A 23,316-nucleotide genomic window follows, 5' to 3' on the forward strand; every position below is an offset into this window, starting at 1 on the left:
AGAGGAATAAAACACTTCAGGACACTGAACTCCGTCACTGATCACACACTTGAAGAGACAAAGACAGAAATCAACGTCAAAAGACTTTCACGAGAGGGCGATTTCGTCGCGTTGTTCGCCGACGTCAAGGAACACAATGGTTGCGGTGAAGCTCGACACGAATCCTAATGACTTATTGTCATTTCTCACAAAGCCTCCGTCTCAAAGCCGTCTTCTTTTCTGTTGTGTCAAAACTCGTATTGCTTTTCCCCTGTAATCATTCACAACATCAAGAACACGCTGATAATAGTATACCGTTTCGCAAAAAACATGCTAGAGGATGCAGGGAGGAAACAGGAATGAAGATTATTAGTGGTGTAGCTCTGGTGGACAGCCAAACCCCTTTAGGGCTTATTACTGAGGCACTTACACATCAGTGTGCTTCTTGAGTCCTCGAAGCAATTACCAGCATCAATCTTTTATACCAGGCTCTATAAGGCCTCAAAAAGCACCATGCTATTTCACCAGCGTGGAATAAAAACCTCCGGCATGCATTCATGTAAAAGTGAAGTGCCAAGTGTCAGCTCAGGATCAACGTCATTCTGAATGGGAAAAAAATATATATATATATACATATACATATATATAAAAATAACATATAAAAATAACCATAGCACTTTTCCTCTCGGATTTTCACCAGCACATTATATGGAACTGTGTTATATCATTTCTGTATTTTTTGAACTGGATAATCAACAGGTTATCGATATATCGATGTTCTGTAATTCCACACTCCACACAGTTTTAATAATGCATTAAAGTGCCTCTGAAATACTATTAAATGCATTCGGCATGAACGTACCGTTTATCTGAAACAAATGGACCCACCTTTTAAAAGCGTTGAAATATTTACAGGCTTATTTATTTCTCCCCAGGCGGTGACACACGATACAGTATGTCATAACGATACGCTATAAGATATATCTAAAACCTTTTCACACATATAGCCCTGTAGCTGGTAGTCAATATCAATCTTAATTAATTCCTTAATGAGCCTCTTTTCTTTCAAATCCCTACAGGCCTTAAAATAAATCTCTTGTATCTGCCGTGCCGTGGGTGTGTTTGTGTGAGCAGAAAACGGTAGCTTTACGAAAAAGACTCTGTTCTATCTTTAGATGATGAATTAGAATGAGAAGATTTATAATTTATATACAGCTGACTTAAAAAAAAAAAAAGAAGAAGGAGAGAAAACTAATAACATCGTTAAAGGAGCAAGTCACCCTGAACAACTTTATCTGCAGTGGCATATAAGATTAGTCTTGAGTTTAAATGTCTTTCATGGACATGTTGGTCTGTAACCAATTAAGTTTAACTGTAAGATATATTACAGTTTATCTAAAAGGAGAGATAAAGTGGCACTTTCCACCTCTTACCTCAAATGGATCGGTTTACAAAGCGTTCACGTTTATGCTATCACCATGCTAACAGCTAACTAGACGAGCTCAGTATATGTAAATACAGTAATACCTCACAAATCCGCGAGGTTACGTTCCAGGACCCATCGCGAATAATGAGGTTTCGCTGCATGTTCGGTGGAGACACAAAAAATGCCAATGCTTTACTGTAAATGCTTATTAGAGTTTAAACCCTAAATATGACCCCAATCATGCTCCCAAAACACTTTAATTTCATTAAAAATTTAGCTTAATACATTACCCTTAAAAAAGAAATAAATGTTTCATTTATTACTGAGATCACTTATTCACGGAATATACACGCGGGTTGAACCGAGTACAAGGGGCGGGGAGATGAACCGTGACATCACGCATACAAAGCATCGTAGCTACCAGCCAATCAGCAGCTAGGTAAAACTGTTAATGCTCTGTGGTTAGCTACTTCCAACCCTTCCAGCCAATAGTGTGGCGTAATGGCTGTACTGTACGTACGTGATATGGGCGACGTTCGTTATCATTAAAATAACATTTATATTTTATTTATATTGATATTTTGTTGATTTTACTTTTATGTTTATATTACTAAATTAATAAACTACATTTTTCTTAATAATTTCGCATAAAAAGCATGAAAATGTATAAATTAGCCATAAACACTTTTGCAGGATTTTGCGAGGATTTCGTGGGTCTGTGAAAAATTCGCAGGTGCAAATTAGTTAGGTTCCAATGAAAAATTTGCGGATCAGTGAAGCCGCGAATCGTGAGACGCGGATCTGCGAGATATTACTGTGTACAGATTCGCTCCATTGCAGTCTGTCAAATGTTTGTCATCTCTGACACTTCTACGCAGGATTTTTAGTTAATATGATGTTGGAAAATGTTGGGAGAGTTAGCTCTTCCTCCTAGGTTTGTTGGAGCTAGATGAAAAATAATAATAATTGTTATTTCTCATATTTCACAGTCTGCTGAAGACGGAAAGGTCTTGGGGAATTTAATGATCACATTTTTGCCTATATGAGTTGTGTCATTTTATAAGAATCGGCATGGATACAGTGTAATAGAAGCGTCATAAGCATGTAATAACTTGAGTATTTTTATTTGGAACGGTTTTATATTTTTCTAGACCTTTTCAAGGCAAAACGTGTAAAATATGCTTTAAAAAAAGACTAAAACCCTGGGTTACAGGTAAAATAAATAAATTAAAAAGTAATTAAAACAACCCATAAAAAAGAGAAACAAACAAACAAAAGAAAACCGTCTTTTAGCATCTTCACGCCCACTTCGTCCTCATTGGCTCGCGCTCTAATTGAAGGCAACTCATTTGTCTCATCTTATTGGTTGAGAGCTTTGGAGCGCTAGCACGCGTGCGACACGCCGCGCCGCGAGCCTTGCCTGCTCGTTCCTATAGAGACGCTACTGCTGTGTGTGTGTGTGTGTGTGTGTGTGTGAGAGAGAGAGAGAGAGAGAGAGAGTGTGTGTGTGCTCGCGATGGAAGACGCGCGCGTACATGACGGAACAGGAGGAGAGCGATCGACTGCGCGAGGTTGCGAAAGAAAATAAACACAAGAAGGAAAAGAAAGACGAATGAATAAATATTCGCAGGAGAAAAAGAACACGTTCCGATTTATTTAAAGCATGCGGATAGAAAGAAGCAGGTCACCTTGAGGAATGGTACTTTATTAAGCGAGCAAGGAAGAAGAAGAAGAAGGAGAAGAAGAGTGAGGCGGTTCCGCTGGTCCGCGGCGCACCGGCTGCTGAGGCGCTCGCGCTGCACGCAGGCATGTCGGCATGGCGTGCACCAGGAGAACCAAAACTTTGGTGTCGACATGCGTGATCCTGAGCGGCATGACCAACATCGTGTGTCTGCTCTACGTCGGATGGGTCACTAACTACATCGCCAGTGTGTATATTAAAGTGCCGGTGCCCGTCCCAGCCAGGAAGTTGGAGGGCGACAAGAAGGGCGAAACTCTGCGGATTATAGAGCGACTGGACCGGCTGGAAAATGTCGTGAACCAGCACATACAAGGTGAGGCGATGTTTTTTTTTTTTTTTATTATTACTCCTCCTGCATAAAATCTGCTGCAAAGCCTTTGAGTTGTTTGGAGCGTCTTTATTTCTAACGATTTGTCTTGTGCGTAAACATCCAAAGCAAAAGGTTTTCCTGAAACAAAACCGCCGGGTTTGTGCGATCTTATCTACTTTATTCGCCTTCTTTGACTTTATCAGGAGGAAAAAAATTATCCAACATAAAAGTGTTGCATGTTTTTGTCCGGAAATGATACGGTACGCGATAATTTTTTTTATTATTATTATCTGTTACATCTCTAGCATTAAAATAACACGGGAGCATGAATTTAAAGTGAAGTGCGCATGCGCAGAAACCTTTGCTCGGTAAAACACTTTGACAGAAGACCCCTTTAAAAAAAACACAAAAAAACAAAACGTGTAAAAAGTGTCCATTTCATTTCATTTCTTAAGCCCGAGACTGAATGCTCAAAGTTTCACCAGGAACTCTAACCTGATAAAATACACCACGCGTTATACAAGAATAAGCTAAGAATATAACCTATGGAAAAGGCGCTACCTGGTTGTGCGCATGCGTGTTGGCACGTATTTGTTTAATAACGTTTCATTTCGAGTTGTTGAACACTTTTACTCCACATTTTATATCTCTAAATCTTGACCCAGAGCCACTCTCCCTAGCACCGTATCGGATTATTCCTGTTCCATTTATTTCCACACTGTCACCCAATCAAATCAGCGCACTGTAATTACATCCGACAAACTTAAAAATAGCGAGCGATGATCTCGCGAGATTTCCGACTCGTTTGGCGTGGACCGCCGTGGAGTGTGTTTAAAAACGGTGAGGTGAAGGATGTAAGGTGTGAGCAATGAGGGAAGATTTATTAATCACTCCTGTCAGGGATCAGGGAAATAAAGATGAATATGAAATCACACTTTCATCGACAAGGGTACTGAAAAGTGCTCTTTTTCCTCTTGTTGTAGAATCGTACCTGAAAATGTGTGTATAGGATCTGTTTGAGGAAGGATTTAAGGTACATCATTGCCTTCTGGATTAAAATGAACACACTACAAAAAGGCACACTAGAAAAGGTGTACCAAGTGAAGGATGATGAAAAGTTTGCAAATTTCCCATTGGGATGAATAAAGTATCTATCTATCTATCTATCTATCTATCTATCTATCTATCTATCTATCTATCTATCTATCTATCTGTCTGTCTGTCTGTCTGTCTGTCTGTCTGTCTGTCTGTCTATCTGTCTGTCTGTTTATCTATCTGTCTGTCTGTCTATCTGTCTGTCTGTTTATCTATCTGTCTGTCTGTCTGTCTGTCTATCTATCTGTCTATCTATCTATCTGTCTGTCTGTCTGTCCGTCTATCTATCTATCTATCTATCTATCTATCTATCTATCTATCTATCTATCTATCTATCTATCTATCTATCTATCTATCTATCTATGGAAATACAGTGATAGGAACGATATTAAAAGACTACATGTAGCTATAACAGAAACTAATACAGACGCACGGCCAATAAGGTCAATAACAAAAACAGAAAAATTGAAAGAAAAGAATTTTCTGGAAGAAAGGCAGAGCCTCAGCAACATTATACCACACGCACACGGTGTCATCCGAACCATCAAAGTGCATCCTGGGTATTTTCTACCCTGTTATGGTGTGATTATGGGATGACATAATTGCAGAGGAATAGTCGCTTCATGTGCATTAACTAGGTATTACTAACCCAAAACAATAAACAGGGCGCAGGTGGAAACGCCCGTTATTATAGTTATTATTATTAATTAATGTCATGTTTGACTAGAGAACAAGTTTTTAAGGGCAAGTTCTGAGGTGCTGGTTTGTTATTGCTGATTAAATTCAATTGTATTTAGATCTGACAGAGCAGGTTTTTGTTTTTTTTCTAGTAGTAGTCAGTAGATTTCTAGCCTTAAAGGGCAAGCCAGAGGAGACGTGGCCGAGGGGAGAACCCCGTGACACGAGGAAGAAACGTCGGCTCAAAAAGGGTGAGACCGGGCCGTGCGATTAGAAACCATTAGAGCGACGGGTGTGAGAGACTTTCAGTTCTGTGGCGAACTTCTAAGCAGAGACGTAGTGGAGTGGGTGATTAGTGCACATTTGTGTTGTTTTGGTGATTAGGCCGCATATCAGCTTGGAAAATTCTCCAATTTATTTCTCAAGGACCTTCTTATCCGCTTCAAAGCTCTGTTTATTATTCAGCTGTCGATCTTAAAGCATATGTAAAGGAATAAAACGCTTGTGCTGTGAAAAGAAATGAATCAATGAGGTGTGAGGAAAGAGGAGATAGTAGATGATTATTTTCCCACGTGTTTGATTTTTGTTCCACGATCTCCTCCTGTCCCGAAGACTAGAGGACAGCTTCTCTGACTCACACCAGTAAAAAACCATCCCAGCCTCCCAGTGGTCCAGCGACAGGTTTCCACACGCTGTCATTGCCGTGGCCCGGGTTCGATTCCCATGCAGGGCGCTAACTTATTTATTTAATACGAGTTGTTTAACACTTCGCTCCACATTTTATAACTTTACAGATTCGGTTCGATTTCCAGGCAGGGCGCTAACACAGCCACTGAAGGGTTAACTCTCAGTGTCGGTCCCAAGCCCGGATAAAATGGGAAGGTTGCATCAGGAAGGGCATCCGGCGGAAAACCTGTGCCAAATCCAAACATTCTGACCAAATGATCCTCTGAAGTGACCCCAAACAGGGGTGGACTGACAGAGAAGAAGCAGATTCACAAAAGTCAGTGGACTGAAATGAAAACCGAAATTCAGGAGAAACTGAGACATTAAAATATTTATTTATAAATTATTATTTTTAAATTTTTTTTTTTTTTTTACAAATTATTTAAATTATTTATTATCAATTTGTACTCTTCGTTAGTTTTCCAAATGATCCACTGTAGTGACCCCAAACAGGATTAAATTAAATAATTAAATAATAAAAAAAACTTTTTAATTATTATTTAATTATTATTAATTTAATAATAATTATTATTATTATTATTGTACATCTAAACATGAAATTCTATAATAATATACCATATTATTATTATTTTTTTACAACCTTCTTTTTTTTTTTTACTTTCATCTTTTTAACACCCTCCAACTTTTTCTTCTTTTTTTTTTTGGTCTTTTTGTGGGAATTTATTTTTTTTGTAGATATTAAATAAAATTCTCCCTAATCTCAGTGTACAAGTGTTCTCACAGTGTGAATGCGACACTTTGTGTTTGTTGACATGATCTTCTTCACTTCATGTTCATCACCCTGGAGATCGCATGATCTTCTTCACTTCATGTTCATCACCCTGGAGATCGCATGATCTTCTTCACTTCATGTTCATCACCCTGGAGATCGCATGATCTTCTTCACTTCATGTTCATCACCCTGGAGATCGCATGATCTTCTTCACTTCATGTTCATCACCCTGGAGATCGCATGATCTTCTTCACTTCATGTTCATCACCCTGGAGATCGCATGATCTTCTTCACTTCATGTTCATCACCCTGGAGATCGCATATGCAGTAAATCCTCCCCATGTATCTCAGTGTGATGGAGTTTAATGTAGAAACACACAGGAGTCTCTGTCTGCATTTATTTATACAAGCCCACCTTCTGCCTTTCAACGTGTTCACAGAGTTCATACTGGCACATAGCTGTGAGTGTGTGTGTGTGTGTGTGTGTGTGTGATGATAAGATTATGTGTCTGTGTGAGAGTCATTGGGTCAGTGTGTGTCTGTGTGTGTGTGTGTGTGAGATCATGTATGTGTGTGTGTGTGTGATTGTGTTTGTCTGTGTGAGTGTCATTGTGTGTGTGTGTTAGATTGTGTGTTTGTGTGTGAGTGATTATGTGTGTGTGTGATTGCGTGTGTGTCTGTGAGTTTGTGTGTGTGTGAATATGTATGTGTGTGATTGTCAGTGTGTGTGTATGTGTGAGTGAGTGTGTGTGATTATGTATGTGTGTGAGTGTCATTGTGTGTGTGTGTGTTAGATTGTGTGTTTGTGTGTGAGTGATTATGTGTGTGTGTGATTGCGTGTGTGTCTGTGAGTTTGTGTGTGTGTGAATATGTGTGTGTGATTGTCAGTGTGTGTGTATGTGTGAGTGAGTGTGTATGTGTGAGTGAGTGTGTGTGATTATGTATGTGTGTGTGTCATTGTGTGTGTGTGTTAGATTGTGTGTTTGTGTGTGAGTGATTATGTGTGTGTGTGATTGCGTGTGTGTCTGTGTTTGTGAGTTTGTGTGTGTGTGAATATGTATGTGTGTGATTGTCAGTGTGTGTGTATGTGTGAGTGAGTGTGTGTGATTATGTATGTGTGTGAGTGTCATTGTGTGTGTGTGTTAGATTGTGTGTTTGTGTGTGAGTGATTATGTGTGTGTGTGATTGCGTGTGTGTCTGTGTTTGTGAGTTTGTGTGTGTGTGAATATGTATGTGTGTGATTGTCAGTGTGTGTGCGTGTGTGTGTGTGTGTATGTGTGAGAAGTTGATTATTCCGTGTTCCAGGTGAGAGCTCACACACGCTTGTGTTCAGAATGTTTTGATTGTATTGTTATTATGTTGTTAATAGCTCTTAGAGAAAAAGCCTGATGCTCAACTGGCTCACAGCCTCAGATTATAATAATAATAATAATAATAATAATAATAATAATTATTATTATTATTATTATTATTATTATTATTATTATTATTATTATACATCTAATCCTATAATTCTGTAACAGTAAACTCTGTAATAGAGCAGTGTTCAGGTAGAGGAGATCACAGGTGAGGATTCATCACACCACAGCAGCTCCTCCTCTAACACACACACACACACACACACACACACACACCTGTCTTTAACAGAAATATTATTTCTTATATATTAATATATATTTATTTATATTAAATCTTGTCACTCTCTAAAGCCGCTGGACCGACAGAGAAGAGCCAGATTCACAGATTTACAAAAATCAGACTGAAGTAAAAACAGGAATTCAGGAGACGCTGGATATCAGACACTGAGATATTCAAATATTTATTTATTTATTGAGATCTTTTAATTTATCAATGCTATTTATATTTATTAACAATTTATACTCTTAGTTAGTTTTCTAATGAGTAATTTCTTCCTTCCTTCCCTCCCTCCCTCCCTCCCCTTCCTTCTCCTTCCTTCTCCTTCCTTCTTTTCCTGAATGAAATTGAAAAGAAATTCAATTGTATTACAAAAATATTTATATTTATTATATAATCAAAATTCTATGCCAAAATTTGAAAATGCATCTTCTTTACTCTCCATCTTTTTTTCATCCTCCATCTTTTTTTTTACACTCTCTCTCTATTTTTTTTTTACATTACTTTATACTACTTTTTACACTATCCATCCTTTCTTACATCCCTTTATACTTTTTTTACACCCCCATCTTTTTCTACACCCCTTTATAGTTTTCTTTACATCCTCCATCTTTCTTTTTTTACATCCTCCATATTTCTTTTTTTACATCCTCCATCTTTCTTTTTTTATATTCTCCATATTTCTTTTTTTACATCCTCCATCTTTCTTTTTTTTTTACATCCTCCATCTTTTCTTTCTTTTTTTTTTACATCTCTCCATTTTTGTACACCCTCCATCTTTTTTTTTTTTTACATCTCTCCATTTTTTTCACCCTCCATCTTTCTTTTTTTACATCCTCCATATTTCTTTTTTATGTCCTCCATCTTTTCTTTTTTTTTTACATCTCTCCATTTTTTTACACCCTCCATCTTTCTTTTTTACATCCTCCATATTTCTTTTTTTACATCCTCCATCTTTTCTTTTTTTATACATCTCTCCATTTTTTACACCCTCCATCTTTCTTTTTTTTACACCCTCCATCTTTCTTTTTTTACATCCTCCATCTTTCCTTTTTTACATCCTATATCTTGTTTTTTTACATCCTCCATATTTCTTTTTTATGTCCTCCATCTTTTCTTTTTTTTTACATCTCTCCATTTTTTTACACCCTCCATCTTTCTTTTTTACATCCTCCATATTTCTTTTTTTACATCCTCCATCTTTTCTTTTTTTATACATCTCTCCATTTTTTACACCCTCCATCTTTCTTTTTTTTACACCCTCCATCTTTCTTTTTTTACACCCTCCATCTTTCTTTTTTTATACACTCCATCTTTCTTTTTTTTACACCCTCCATCTTTCTTTTTTTACACCCTCCATCTTTCTTTTTTTATACACTCCATCTTTCTTTTTTTACACCATCCATCTTTCTTTTTTTATATCCTCCATCTTTCTTTTTTTTACATCCTCCATCTTTTCTTTCTTTTTTTTTTACATCTCTCCATTTTTGTACACCCTCCATCTTTTTTTTTACATCTCTCCATTTTTGTACACCCTCCATCTTTTTTTTTTTACATCTCTCCATTTTTTTCACCCTCCATCTTTCTTTTTTTACATCCTCCATATTTCTTTTTTATGTCCTCCATCTTTTCTTTTTTTTTTACATCTCTCCATTTTTTTACACCCTCCATCTTTCTTTTTTACATCCTCCATCTTTCCTTTTTTACATCCTATATCTTGTTTTTTTTTACATCTCTCCATTTTTTTACATCCTCCATCTTTCTTTTTTTATACCCTCCATCTTTCTTTTTTTATACCCTCCATCTTTCTTTTTTTTACACCATCCATCTTTCTTTTTTTACATCCTCCATTTTTTTTTTTTTTTTTTTTTTTACATTTCTCCATTTTCTTACACCCCGCCATCTTTCTTTCTTTTTCTTTTTACATCCTCCATCTATTCTTTTTTTTTTTTTTTTTACATCTCTCAAGTTTTTTACATCCTCCATTTTTTTCACACCCTCCCTCTTTTCTTTTACACCCTCATCTATTTTGCACCCTTCGTCATTTTGAAATCCTCTGTTCTTTTCACACCTTCCATCCTCTTCGCTGGATTTCTCCATCTTTTTTTTACACGCCCCACACCTTTCCTGCTCTCCTCCCTCCAGCTCTTCCTCATCATCTGTGTTTCTCTGTTAGTTTTTGTTTTTATTTTCTCTTCAGCCGGTCTGAACCCTTTTTATTTGAATGTGTAATTAAAGGTGGTGTGACTTGTGACCCGCTCTGGCGACCACTTCATTAACACGAGCTTTTTGATATGAATAGCCGGTGCAGACCGGTTAGCTGGTCAGTACCTGGTTAATTCGTTGTGGGAGGTTTAACGTCTAAACTCCTTTCATTTTTAATCTGGACACCGTGTTTATAAACCCGAGCCTGAATCGCCTCGTCGGGAGATGATTGTTTTTGTTGGCGGCTCTTCTGTGAGCTATGTGTATGAATTTGACTTCCTCGTCCTCCTCCTCCTCCTTGTCCTCATCCTCGTCCTCCTCCTCCAGTGATTTGGGAATGAAAGTCCCGGCACTGGTGCTTTGTTCTCCACTAATCCCCTTGTTGGCTTTAAAACTGTGACAAAAAAGCTTTTGTATTGCGGCAGATTAGCCGCCGCTTTTTCAGTGTCTGCTTTCCAGTCTGTCCTCGTTCGCTAATGATGCGTCCACAGGCCAGACCTAACAGGAATGTGTGTGTTTGTATGTGTGTTTGTGTGTGTGTGTGTGTTTGTGTGTGTGTGTGTGTGTGTCAGTGCGTTTCAAATTCTTTTCATTCAGTGCGAGTAAAATACGAATCCTTCTGCCAGCTCCAACATGCACTGACAGTTAGATTACAGTTTTTCAGCCGTTTTATCATAACGCCGAGACCCGCGCAGAACAAGCCGATGTTTTACTCTACAACAACACAACATCACAACAACACAACATCACAACAACACAACACAACAAAACAACATCAGAACACATCACAACACAACACAACACAACATCACAACACAACAAAACAACATCACAACACAACACATCACAACACAACACAACATCACAACACAACACAACATCACAACACAACACAACATCACAACAACACAACACAACAAAACAACATCAGAACACATCACAACACAACACATCACAACACAACAAAACAACATCACAACACAACACATCACAACACAACACAACATCACAACACAACACAACATCACAACACAACATCACAACACAACATCACAACACAACACAACATCACAACACAACAAAACAACATCACAACACATCACAACACAACATCACAACACAACATCACAACACAACATCACAACAACACAACAACACAACATCACAACACAACAAAATAACATCACAACACAACACATCACAACACAACATCACAACACAACAAAACAACATCACAACACAACACAACATCACAACACAACAAAACAACATCACAACACAACACAACATCACAACACAACACATCACAACACAACAAAACAACATCACAACACAACACAACATCACAACACATCACAACACAACAAAACAACATCACAACACAACATGACAACACAACATCACAACACAACATCACAACACAACATCACAACACATCACAACACAACATCACATCAACACATCACATCACAACACAACAAAACAACATCACAACACAACATCACAACACAACATCACAACACAATATCACAACACAACAACACAACATCACAACAACACAACATCACAACACAACATCACAACACATCACAACACAACAACACAACATCACAACAACACATCACAACACAACAACACAACATCACAACACATCACAACACAACAACACAACATCACAACAACACAACATCACAATACAACAAAACAACAACACAACACAACATCACATCAACACATCAACACATCACAACAAAACATCACAACACAACATCACAACACAACATCACAACACAACATCACAACATCACATCAACACATCACAACATCACAACACAACAAAACAACATCACAACACAACATCACAACACATCACAACACAACAACACAACACATCACAACACAACATCACAACAACACATCACAACACAACATCACAACAACACATCACAACACAACATCACAACAACACAACATCACAACACAACAAAACAACATCAGAACACAACATCACAACACAACATCACAACACAACATCACAACAACACAACATCACATCACAACACAACATCACAACACAACAAAACAACATCACAACACAACATCACAACACAACATCACAACATCACAACACAACATCACAACACAACATCACAACAACACAACATCACAACACAACATCACAACATCACATCAACACATCACAACATCACAACACAACAAAACAACATCACAACACAACATCACAACACAACATCACAACACAACATCACAACACAACATCACAACATCACAACACATCACAACACAACAACACAACATCACAACACAACATCACAACACAACAAAACAACATCACAACACATCACAACACATCACAACAACACAACATCACAACACATAACAACACAACAACACAACACAACAACACATCACATCAACACATCACAACAACACAACACAACAACACAACACAACAAAACAACATCAGAACACATCACAACACAACACAACATCACAACACATCACAACACAACAACACATCACAACAACACAACAACACATCACAACAACACATCATAACAACACAACACAACAACACATCACAACAACACAACATCACAACACAACATCACAACACAACACAACAAAACAACATCACAACACAACATCACAACACAACATCACAACACAACATCACAACAACACAACATCACAACACATCACAACAACACAACAACACATCACAACAACACAACGACACATCACAACAACACAACACAACAACACAACACAACGACACATCACAACAACACAACACAACATCACATCATGGCGTGTTGATGTTCACAGGATTTACGCGTGTCTATGAGCTCAAATCTGTGTGTTCTCACTTACACACACACACACACACTTATGGAAGCACTGGACACACTCACAGGAAAAATGAGAGCAGAGGCAGCTATATTTATCTGATTACTTAGCAGACATTTCTCTCTGTTAGACATTCTGTACTTTCTCTCTCTCTCTCTCTCTGTCTCTGTCTCTCTCTCTCTCTCTCTCTCTCTCTCTCTCTGTCTCTCTCTCTCTCTCTCTCTCTCTGTCTCTGTCTCTCTCTCTCTCTCTCTCTCTCTCTCTCTGTCTCTCTCTCTCTCTCTCTCTCTCTCTCTCTCTCTCTCTCTCTCTCACTTCTATAAGATGCTGTTATAATAACAGGAGCTGTATAATGTGATCATGTTGATATTGTGCTAAATGAATACACTCTTTAAAAAGGTTTTAATGGACACATCATAATATAGTTATTTTGTTAAATGTCATTTATTCCTGGACAATCTGAAAAAGACTCACTTTATTTATTCACCCATCATTTATCCATCCATCCATCCATCCATTCATCCATTTATTCACTCATTCATACATTTATTCATTTATCATTCATTTGTTCATACATCCATACATCCACTCATCCATTTATTTAACATCCATCCATCATCCACCCATTCATCCATCCATTCAACTATCCGTCATCCATTCATCCATCCATCGTTCATTTATTCAATCATCCATTCATCAATCCATCCATCCATTCATCATTTATTTGTTCATACATACATTCATTCATCTATTTATTTACCATCCATCCATCCATCCATCCATCCATCTATTCTTTTGTTAATTTGTTCTTTCATGCATTCATTTATCATTTGTTCATCCATTCCTTCATTCATTTATTATAAATTTGTTCATACACTCATTCATTCAGCTGTTCATCATCCATCCATCCATCCATCCATCCATTTGTTTGTTCATCAATCCATCCATCCATCCATCCGTTTATTTGTTCCTTCATTCATTCATTGATTTATCCATCTATTCATCCGACTGTCCGTTCATTTGTTTGTTGCTCTGATCACCTGCTGCAGATCATAAACACACACCCTACTGATCATCTACACACTCCCTGCTGATCATCTACACAAACCTGCTAATCATCTACACAAACCTGCTGATCATCTACACACTCCCTGCTGATCATCTACATACTCCCTGCTGTTCATCTACACAAACCTGCTGATCATCTACACACTCCCTGCTGATCATCTACACAAACCTGCTGATCATCTACACACTCCCTGCTGATCATCTACACAAACCCTACTGATCATCTACACACTCCCTGCTGATCATCTACACAAACCTGCTAATCATCTACACAAACCTGCTGATCATCTACACACTCCCTGCTGATCATCTACACAAACCTGCTGATCATCTACACACTCCCTGCTGATCATCTACACAAACCTGCTGATCATCTACACACTCCCTGCTGATCATCTACACACTCCCTGCTGATCATCTACACACACCTGCTGATCATCAACTCACTCCCTGCTGATCATCTACACACTCCCTGCTGATCATCTGCACAAACCTGCTGATCATCAACACACACCTGCTGATCATCTACACACTCCCTGCTGATCATCTACACACTCCCTGCTGATCATCTACACACACCTGCTGATCATCTACACACTCCCTGCTGATCATCTACACACTCCCTGCTGATCATCTACACACTCCCTGCTGATCATCTACACAAACCTGCTGATCATCTACACACACCCTACTGATCATCTACACACTCCCTGCTGATCATCTACACACACCCTGCTGATCATCTACACACACCTGCTGATCATTAACACACACCTGCTGATCAACACACACCTACTGATCATCAATACACACACACCCTGCTGATCATTAACACACACCTGCTGATCAACACACACCTACTGATCATTAACACACACCTGATCATCAACACACACACCCTGCTGATCATCAGCACACACCTGCTGATCATTAGCACATACCTGCTGATCATCAACACACACACCCTGCTGATCATCAGCACACACCTGCTGATCATTAGCACATACCTGCTGATCATCTACACACACCTGCTGATCATCTACACAAATCTGCTGATCATCTACACACTCCCTGCTGATCATCTACGCAAATCTGCTGATCATCTACACAAATCTGCTGATCATCTACACAAATCTGCTGATCATCTACACACTTCCTGCTGATCATCTACACACACCTGCTGATCATCAAAACACACCTACTGATCATCTATACATTCCCTGCTGATCATTAACGCACACCTGCTGATCATCTACACACACCTGATCATCTACACACACCCCACTGATCAACACACACCTGCTGATCATTAACACACACCTGCTGATCATCTACACACACCAGCTGATCATTTACACAAACCTGCTGATCATCTGCACACTCCCTGCTGATCATCTACACAAACCTGCTGATCATCTACACACACCTGCTGATCATATACACAAACCTGCTGATCATTAACACACACCTGCTGATCATTAACACACACCTGCTGATCATCTACACACTCCCTGCTGATCATCTACACAAACCTGCTGATCGTCTACACACACCTGCTGATCATCAACACACACCTGATCATCTACACACATCCAGCTGATCAACACACACCTGCTGATCATCTACACACTCCCTGCTGATCATTAACACACACCTGCTGATCATCTACACAAACCTGCTGATCATTAACACACACCTGCTGATCATCTACACACTCCCTGCTGATCATCTACACACACCTGTTGGTCATCAGCACACACCTGCTGATCATCTACACACACCTGATCATCAACACACACCTGCTGATCATCAGCACACACCTGCTGATCATCAGCACATACTTACTGATCATCAACACACACCTACTGGTCATCAACACACTCCTGATCATCAACACACACCTGCTGATCATCAACACACACCTGCTGATCATCTACACACTCCCTGCTGATGATTAACACACACCTGCTGATCATCTACACAAACCTGCTGATCGTCTACACAAACCTGCTGATCAGCTACACACACCTGATCATCAACACACACCCCGCTGATCAACACACACCTGCTGATCATCTACACACACCTACTGAACATCAACACACACCTGATCATCAACACACACCCCGCTGATCAACACACACCTGCTGATCATCAACACACACCTGCTGATCATCAACACACACCTACTGATCATCAACACACACCTGATCATCAACACACACCTGCTGATCATCAACACACACCTGATCATTTACACACACCTACTGATCATCAACACACACCTGATCATCTACACACACCTACTGATCATCTACACACACCTGCTGATCATCAACACACACCTGATCATCTACACACACCTACTGATCATCAACACACACCTGCTGATCATCTACACACACCTACTGATCATCAACACACACCTGATCAACACACACCCAGCTGATCAACACACACCTGCTGATCGTCTACACACTCCCTGCTGATCATTAATACACACCTGCTGATCATCTACACAAACCTGCTGATCATCTACACACTCCCTGCTGATCATCTACACACACCTGTTGATCATCAACACACACCTGCTGATCATCAGCACACACTTACTGATCATCAACACACACCTACTGATCATCAACACACTCCTGATCATCAACACACACCTGCTGATCATCAACACACACCTGCTGATCATCTACACACTCCCTGCTGATGATTAACACACACCTGCTGATTATCTACACAAACCTGCTGATCATTAACACACGCCTGCTGATCATCAGGACACACTTGCTGATCATCTACACAAACTTGCTGATCATTAACACACTCCCTGCTGATGATTAACACAAACCTGCTGATCATCTACACAAACCTGCTGATCGTCTACACAAACCTGCTGATCATCTACACACACCTGATCATCAACACACACCTACTGAACATCAACACACACCTGATCATCAACACACACCTGCTGATCATTAACACACACCTGATCATCAACACACACCTGATCATCAACACACACCTGATCATCAACACACACCCCGCTGATCAACACACACCTGCTGATCAACACACACCTACTGAACATCAACACACACCTGATCATCAACACACACCCCGCTGATCAACACACACCTGCTGATCATCAACACACACCTGCTGATCATCTACACACACCTACTGATCATCAACACACACCTGATCATCAACACACACCTGCTGATCATCAACACACACCTGCTGATCATCAACACACACCCCGCTGATCAACACACACCTGCTGATCATCAACACACACCTGCTGATCATCTAAACACACCTACTGATCATCAACACACCTACTGATCATCAACACACACCTGCTGATCATCAACACACACCTGCTGATCATCTACACACACCTGATCATCAACACACACCTGCTGATCATCAACACACACCTGCTGATCATCTACACACACCTGATCATCAACACACACCTGCTGATCATCAACACACACCTACTGATCATCAACATACACCTGATCATCAACACACACCCAGCTGATCAACACACACCTGCTGATCATCTACACACTCCCTGCTGATCATTAACACACACCTGCTGATCATCTACACAAACCTGCTGATCATTAACACACACCTGCTGATCATCAGCACACACTTGCTGATCATCTACACACACCTGCTGATCATCTACACACACCTGCTGATCATCTACACACACCTGCTGATCATTTACACACACCTGCTGATCATCTACACAAACCTGCTGATCGTCTACACAAACCTGCTGATCATCTACACACACCTGATCATCAACACACACCCCGCTGATCAACACACACCTGCTGATCATCAACACACACCTACTGAACATCAACACACACCTGATCATCAACACACACCCCGCTGATCAACACACACCTGCTGATCATCAACACACACCTGCTGATCATCTACACACTCCTGATCATCAACACACACCTACTGATCATCAACACACACCTACTGATCATCTACACACACCTGATCATCAACACACACCTGATCATCAACACACACCCCGCTGATCAACACACACCTGCTGATCATCAACACACACCTGCTGATCATCTACACACTCCTGATCATCAACACACACCTACTGATCATCAACACACACCTGATCATCAACACACACCCCGCTGATCAACACACACCTGCTGATCATCAACACACACCTGCTGATCATCTACACACTCCTGATCATCAACACACACCTACTGATCATCAACACACACCTGCTGATCATCAACACACACCTGATCATCAACACACACCTACTGATCATCAACACACACCTGCTGATCATCAACACACACCTGCTGATCATCTACACACACCTACTGATCATCAACACACACCTGATCATCAACACACACCTACTGATCATCAACACACACCTGCTGATCATCAACACACACCTGCTGATCATCAACACACACCTGATCATCAACACACCTACTGATCATCAACACACACCTACTGATCATCAACACACACCTGCTGATCATCAACACACACCTGCTGATCATCAACACACACCTGCTGATCATCAACACACACCTGCTGATCATCAACACACACCTACTGATCATCAACACACACCTGCTGATCATCAACACACACCTACTGATCATCAACACACACCTGATCATCAACACACACCTACTGATCATCAACACACACCTACTGATCATCAACACACACCTACTGATCATCAACACACACCTGATCATCAACACACACCTGATCATCAACACACACCTGATCATCAACACACACCTGCTGATCATCAACACACACCTGATCATCAACACACACCTGATCATCAGCACACACCTGCTGAAAGGGCAGAGCTTCAGCCGAGCCCATGAACTGCTACAAAACTGAATGATTCATCAATGATTCACACACACACACACACACACACACACACACACACACACACACACACACACAAACACACACCTAACACACACTATATAAAAGCAGACACACATCACTGGTAACAAGATTAATATTTACCATTTAAAGGAAATGAAACATTTGGATTTGAATTTGGACATTAAATGACAGAATTTTTTAAGCCGGACTTTAATCCTGATGTTTCTCGTCCTCGTGCTCGTGAGTCTCGCTGAAATCTCAGGTTACAGCGTCCAGATCTCAGGGTCAGTTCAGTGTACATGAGGAAGTGCTCTTAGGTTTCTGCTCTTTGTGTGGATTTCCTCTTCATCACAATGTAGAACACTTCACCCGCTTTAAACACACAACTCAGTGTGAGGGGGAGTGTGTGAGTGTAAGAGAATGTGTGTGTGAGAGAGTGTGTGTGAAAGAGTGTGTGTTTGTGTGTATGTGCACGTGAGTGTCTGTAAGAGTGCGTTTGTGAGAGAATACTTGTGTATGTATGTGTGTGCAAGGTTGTGTAAGAGTGTGTGTGTGTGATAGAGAGAGAGAGAATGTGTGTGTGCAAGGTTGTGAGTGTGTCTGTGTGTGTGTGTTTGTGTTTATGATGTCATTTCCACATCTGTCTTAACAGTGCTTTGTGTTTGTAATATCTGTACCTGTTTTGTGTTCAGCTGCTTGTTTAATCAGCTCTTTAAAAATTGTTTTTAATGTGTCCAGTGGCACCTGTTAGTGGGTGGGATATATTAGGCAGCAAGTCAACATTTTGTCCTCAAAGTTGATGTTAGAAGCAGGAAAAATGGACAAGTGTAAGGATTTGAGCGAGTTTGACAAAGGGCCAAATTGTGATGGCTAGACCACTGGATCAGAGCATCTCCAAAACTGCAGCTCTTGTGGGGTGTTCCCGGTCTGCAGTGGTCAGTATCTATCAAAAGTGGTCCAAGGAAGGACCAGTGGTGAACCGGCGACAGGGTCATGGGCGGCCAAGGCTCACTGATGCATGTGGGGACTGAAGGCTGGCCCGTGTGGTCCGATCTAACAGACGAGCTACTGTTGCTCAAACTGCTGAAGAAGTTAATGCTGGTTCTGATAGAAAGGCGTCAGTATGTATTAGTGTCAGTATGTCAGCTGGAGCTTTGCTGGACCTTCACAAATTTGAACCTAATACCGGCTTTATTAAGAATGAAAATTTCAGCTTGTTATTATTTTTCAGGCTGTTTCTGAAGAACCAATTAATAACCGAATTTCCTGAGCTTCTTTCTGTTTCTAACTGAAACTTGTTTTCTCTCTCCGAGAACCGAACTCTTCACGATTAGCCGTGACATCCGGATGTTTATTTCGAACCCGGAGCACTGCGGTGCACAGAGCGAGCTAATTCTCCAGCAGTAGTGCGCCGTGCGGAGCTGACGACCGTCTTACTGACGGGGTCTCTGCGTCAGTAAGAGGAAGCCGTAATTCACGACTTCCTGCTACATCCTCAGCCCCCCCGTAGCGTCTCTCTAATAAGCAGCTGCTGAAGGCTAATTATCTCAGCAGTAAAGCATTCAGCGGAGTCGTGGAAACAAATAATGCATCATCACAGACGTGTCGTGTTTAATGTCTACCGGGAGACTCCTGAACTTTGTAAGCTTCAGCGGTTGATAAATAACCAATCGGGTGGCATTTGGGGCTGAGCGAGGACCTGATTTACGGCCCTGGGCGCGAGGATTACGATGAGGCTCCGGTGGTGCGGAGTCGTCTAGCCAGAGAGACAGAGTTATTCATCAGTGTATTCATCAGTGTTTACTTCCGTTTTCCGAATCAACTATTCCACATCCTGATTGTTCTGAAGGTTTGTTTCTATTTTTTCCCCACACCAGTCAGTTTCCAGTCACCAATCCTCACGGAAACACAGAGCCGTTTTTCAGTACGACTCCCAGCATGTTGATTTTTGTCACCGTGAAATGGATCGGGCATTTAATTACCGCAAATAGAGCGCACGGAGAACTGATAATGAAAACAATTAATTACCGTGAGGCTGAAGGGCAGAAGCCTGCCAAGACAAGAACAAGTATCAAATAATTGATTTTTTTTTTTTTTACAAAACGCCGTCGTATTTCATGACTCACGGTCGGAACAGCCACGTGTCAATTACGTGATGCATGGAAGCAGACCCTCATCAATTCAGTTCAGTTCCATGGCCACAGGTGTATAAAATCAAGCACCTAGGCATGCAGACTGTTTTTACAAACATTTGTGAAAGAATGGGTCGCTCTCAGGAGCTCAGTGAATTCCAGCGTGGAACTGTGATAGGATGCCACCTGTGCAACAAATCCAGTCGTGAAATTTCCTCGCTCCTAAATATTCCACAGTCAACTGTCAGCTGTATTATAAGAACGTGGAAGTGTTTGGGAACGACAGCAACTCAGCCACGAAGTGGTAGGCCACGTAAACTGACGGAGCGGGGTCAGCGGATGCTGAGGCACATAGTGCGAAGAGGTCGCCAACTTTCTGCAGAGTCAATCACTACAGACCTCCAAACTTCATGTGGCCTTCAGATTAGCTCAAGAACAGTGCGCAGAGAGCTTCATGGAATGGGTTTCCATGGCCGAGCAGCTGCATCCAAGCCATACATCACCAAGTGCAATGCAAAGTGTCAGATGCAGTGGTGTAAAGCACGCCGCCACTGGACTCTAGAGCAGTGGAGACGCGTTCTCTGGAGTGACGAATCGCGCTTCTCCATCTGGCAATCTGATGGACGAGTCTGGGTTTGGCGGTTGCCAGGAGAACGGTACTTGTCTGACTGCATTGTGCCAAGTGTAAAGTTTGGTGGAGGGGGGATTATGGTGTGGGGTTGTTTTTCAGGAGCTGGGCTTGGCCCCTTAGTTCCAGTGAAAGGAACTCTGAATGCTTCTGAATGCTTCAGCATACCAAGACATTCCCAACTTTGTGGGAACAGTTTGGAGCTGGCCCCTTCCTCTTCCAACATGACTGTGCACCAGAGCACAAAGCAAGGTCCATAAAGACATGGATGACAGAGTCTGGTGTGGATGAACTTGACTGGCCTGCACAGAGTCCTGACCTCAACCCGATAGAACACTTTTGGGATGAATTAGAGCGGAGACTGAGAGCCAGGCCTTCTCGTCCAACATCAGTGTGTGACCTCACAAATGCGCTTCTGGAAGAATGGTCAAAAATTCCCATAAACACACTCCTAAACCTTGTGGACAGCCTTCCCAGAAGAGTTGAAGCTGTTATAGCTGCAAAGGGTGGACCGACGTCATATTGAACCCTATGGATTAGGAATGGGACGTCACTTAAGTTCATACGCGAGTCAAGGCAGGTGAGCGAATACTTTTGGCAATATAGTGTATATATATATATATATATATGAGATAAAAATTGTGATTAAGAGTCAACCCACGATACCAACGTTGCCTTCGGCTTGCGTTCAAAAGCTAGGTGATTTTTCGGACAGATTGGCGGCGTGGGCGGTCTGTTCTATTTTTAGCCCAAGCTTGGTAGTACGACTTCCTGTCAGGACCCTTGACATGGAATACTTGGCTTGGGTCAGTTCTTTGTAAGCAGATATACAGTTTACATACGCTTCGTATTGGGAATATTGGTCATATTTTTAGGTGGCTGGAATGGATTATTTGCATTTACATTATTTCTCATGGGAAAATTAGTCTAGCAATACACATTTTCGCCTCCAGAATGGATTAAATCCATATGCCGAGGTTCCACTGTATAGAAGACAGAAACAGTATGTAGTCACTGATGCGTCTGGAAGATGTAGGGAAGCGTAGGATGTGAGTTTCACTTCGATGATGTGTCTCTGATTAGGGTGGGACAAAAAAGAAAGAAAAATCGAACTCAAAGGGCGAAAATCAAATCAATATCAGAAA

General features: G+C 40.8%; 1 protein-coding gene across 2 annotated transcripts in view; it reads left to right on the forward strand.

Annotated features, from left to right (window-relative positions):
• The first annotated feature begins 2,860 nt into the window (after positions 1-2,860).
• Positions 2,861-23,316, forward strand: part of galnt18b (UDP-N-acetyl-alpha-D-galactosamine:polypeptide N-acetylgalactosaminyltransferase 18b) — a 118,084-nt gene continuing 97,628 nt past the window's right edge. The window contains exon 1 of one of the 2 annotated variants that reach the window (XM_058401022.1): positions 2,861-3,459. In XM_058401022.1, coding sequence (XP_058257005.1) covers positions 3,222-3,459 — 238 coding nt within the window. In that variant the 5' untranslated portion in view covers positions 2,861-3,221. The remainder of the gene's footprint in view (positions 3,460-23,316) is intronic. The other variant, XM_058401021.1, reaches the window with a different exon arrangement.

This window comes from Hemibagrus wyckioides, linkage group LG10 (genome assembly GCF_019097595.1).
Source record: "Hemibagrus wyckioides isolate EC202008001 linkage group LG10, SWU_Hwy_1.0, whole genome shotgun sequence".
NCBI classification, from domain to species: Eukaryota; Metazoa; Chordata; class Actinopteri; order Siluriformes; family Bagridae; genus Hemibagrus; species Hemibagrus wyckioides.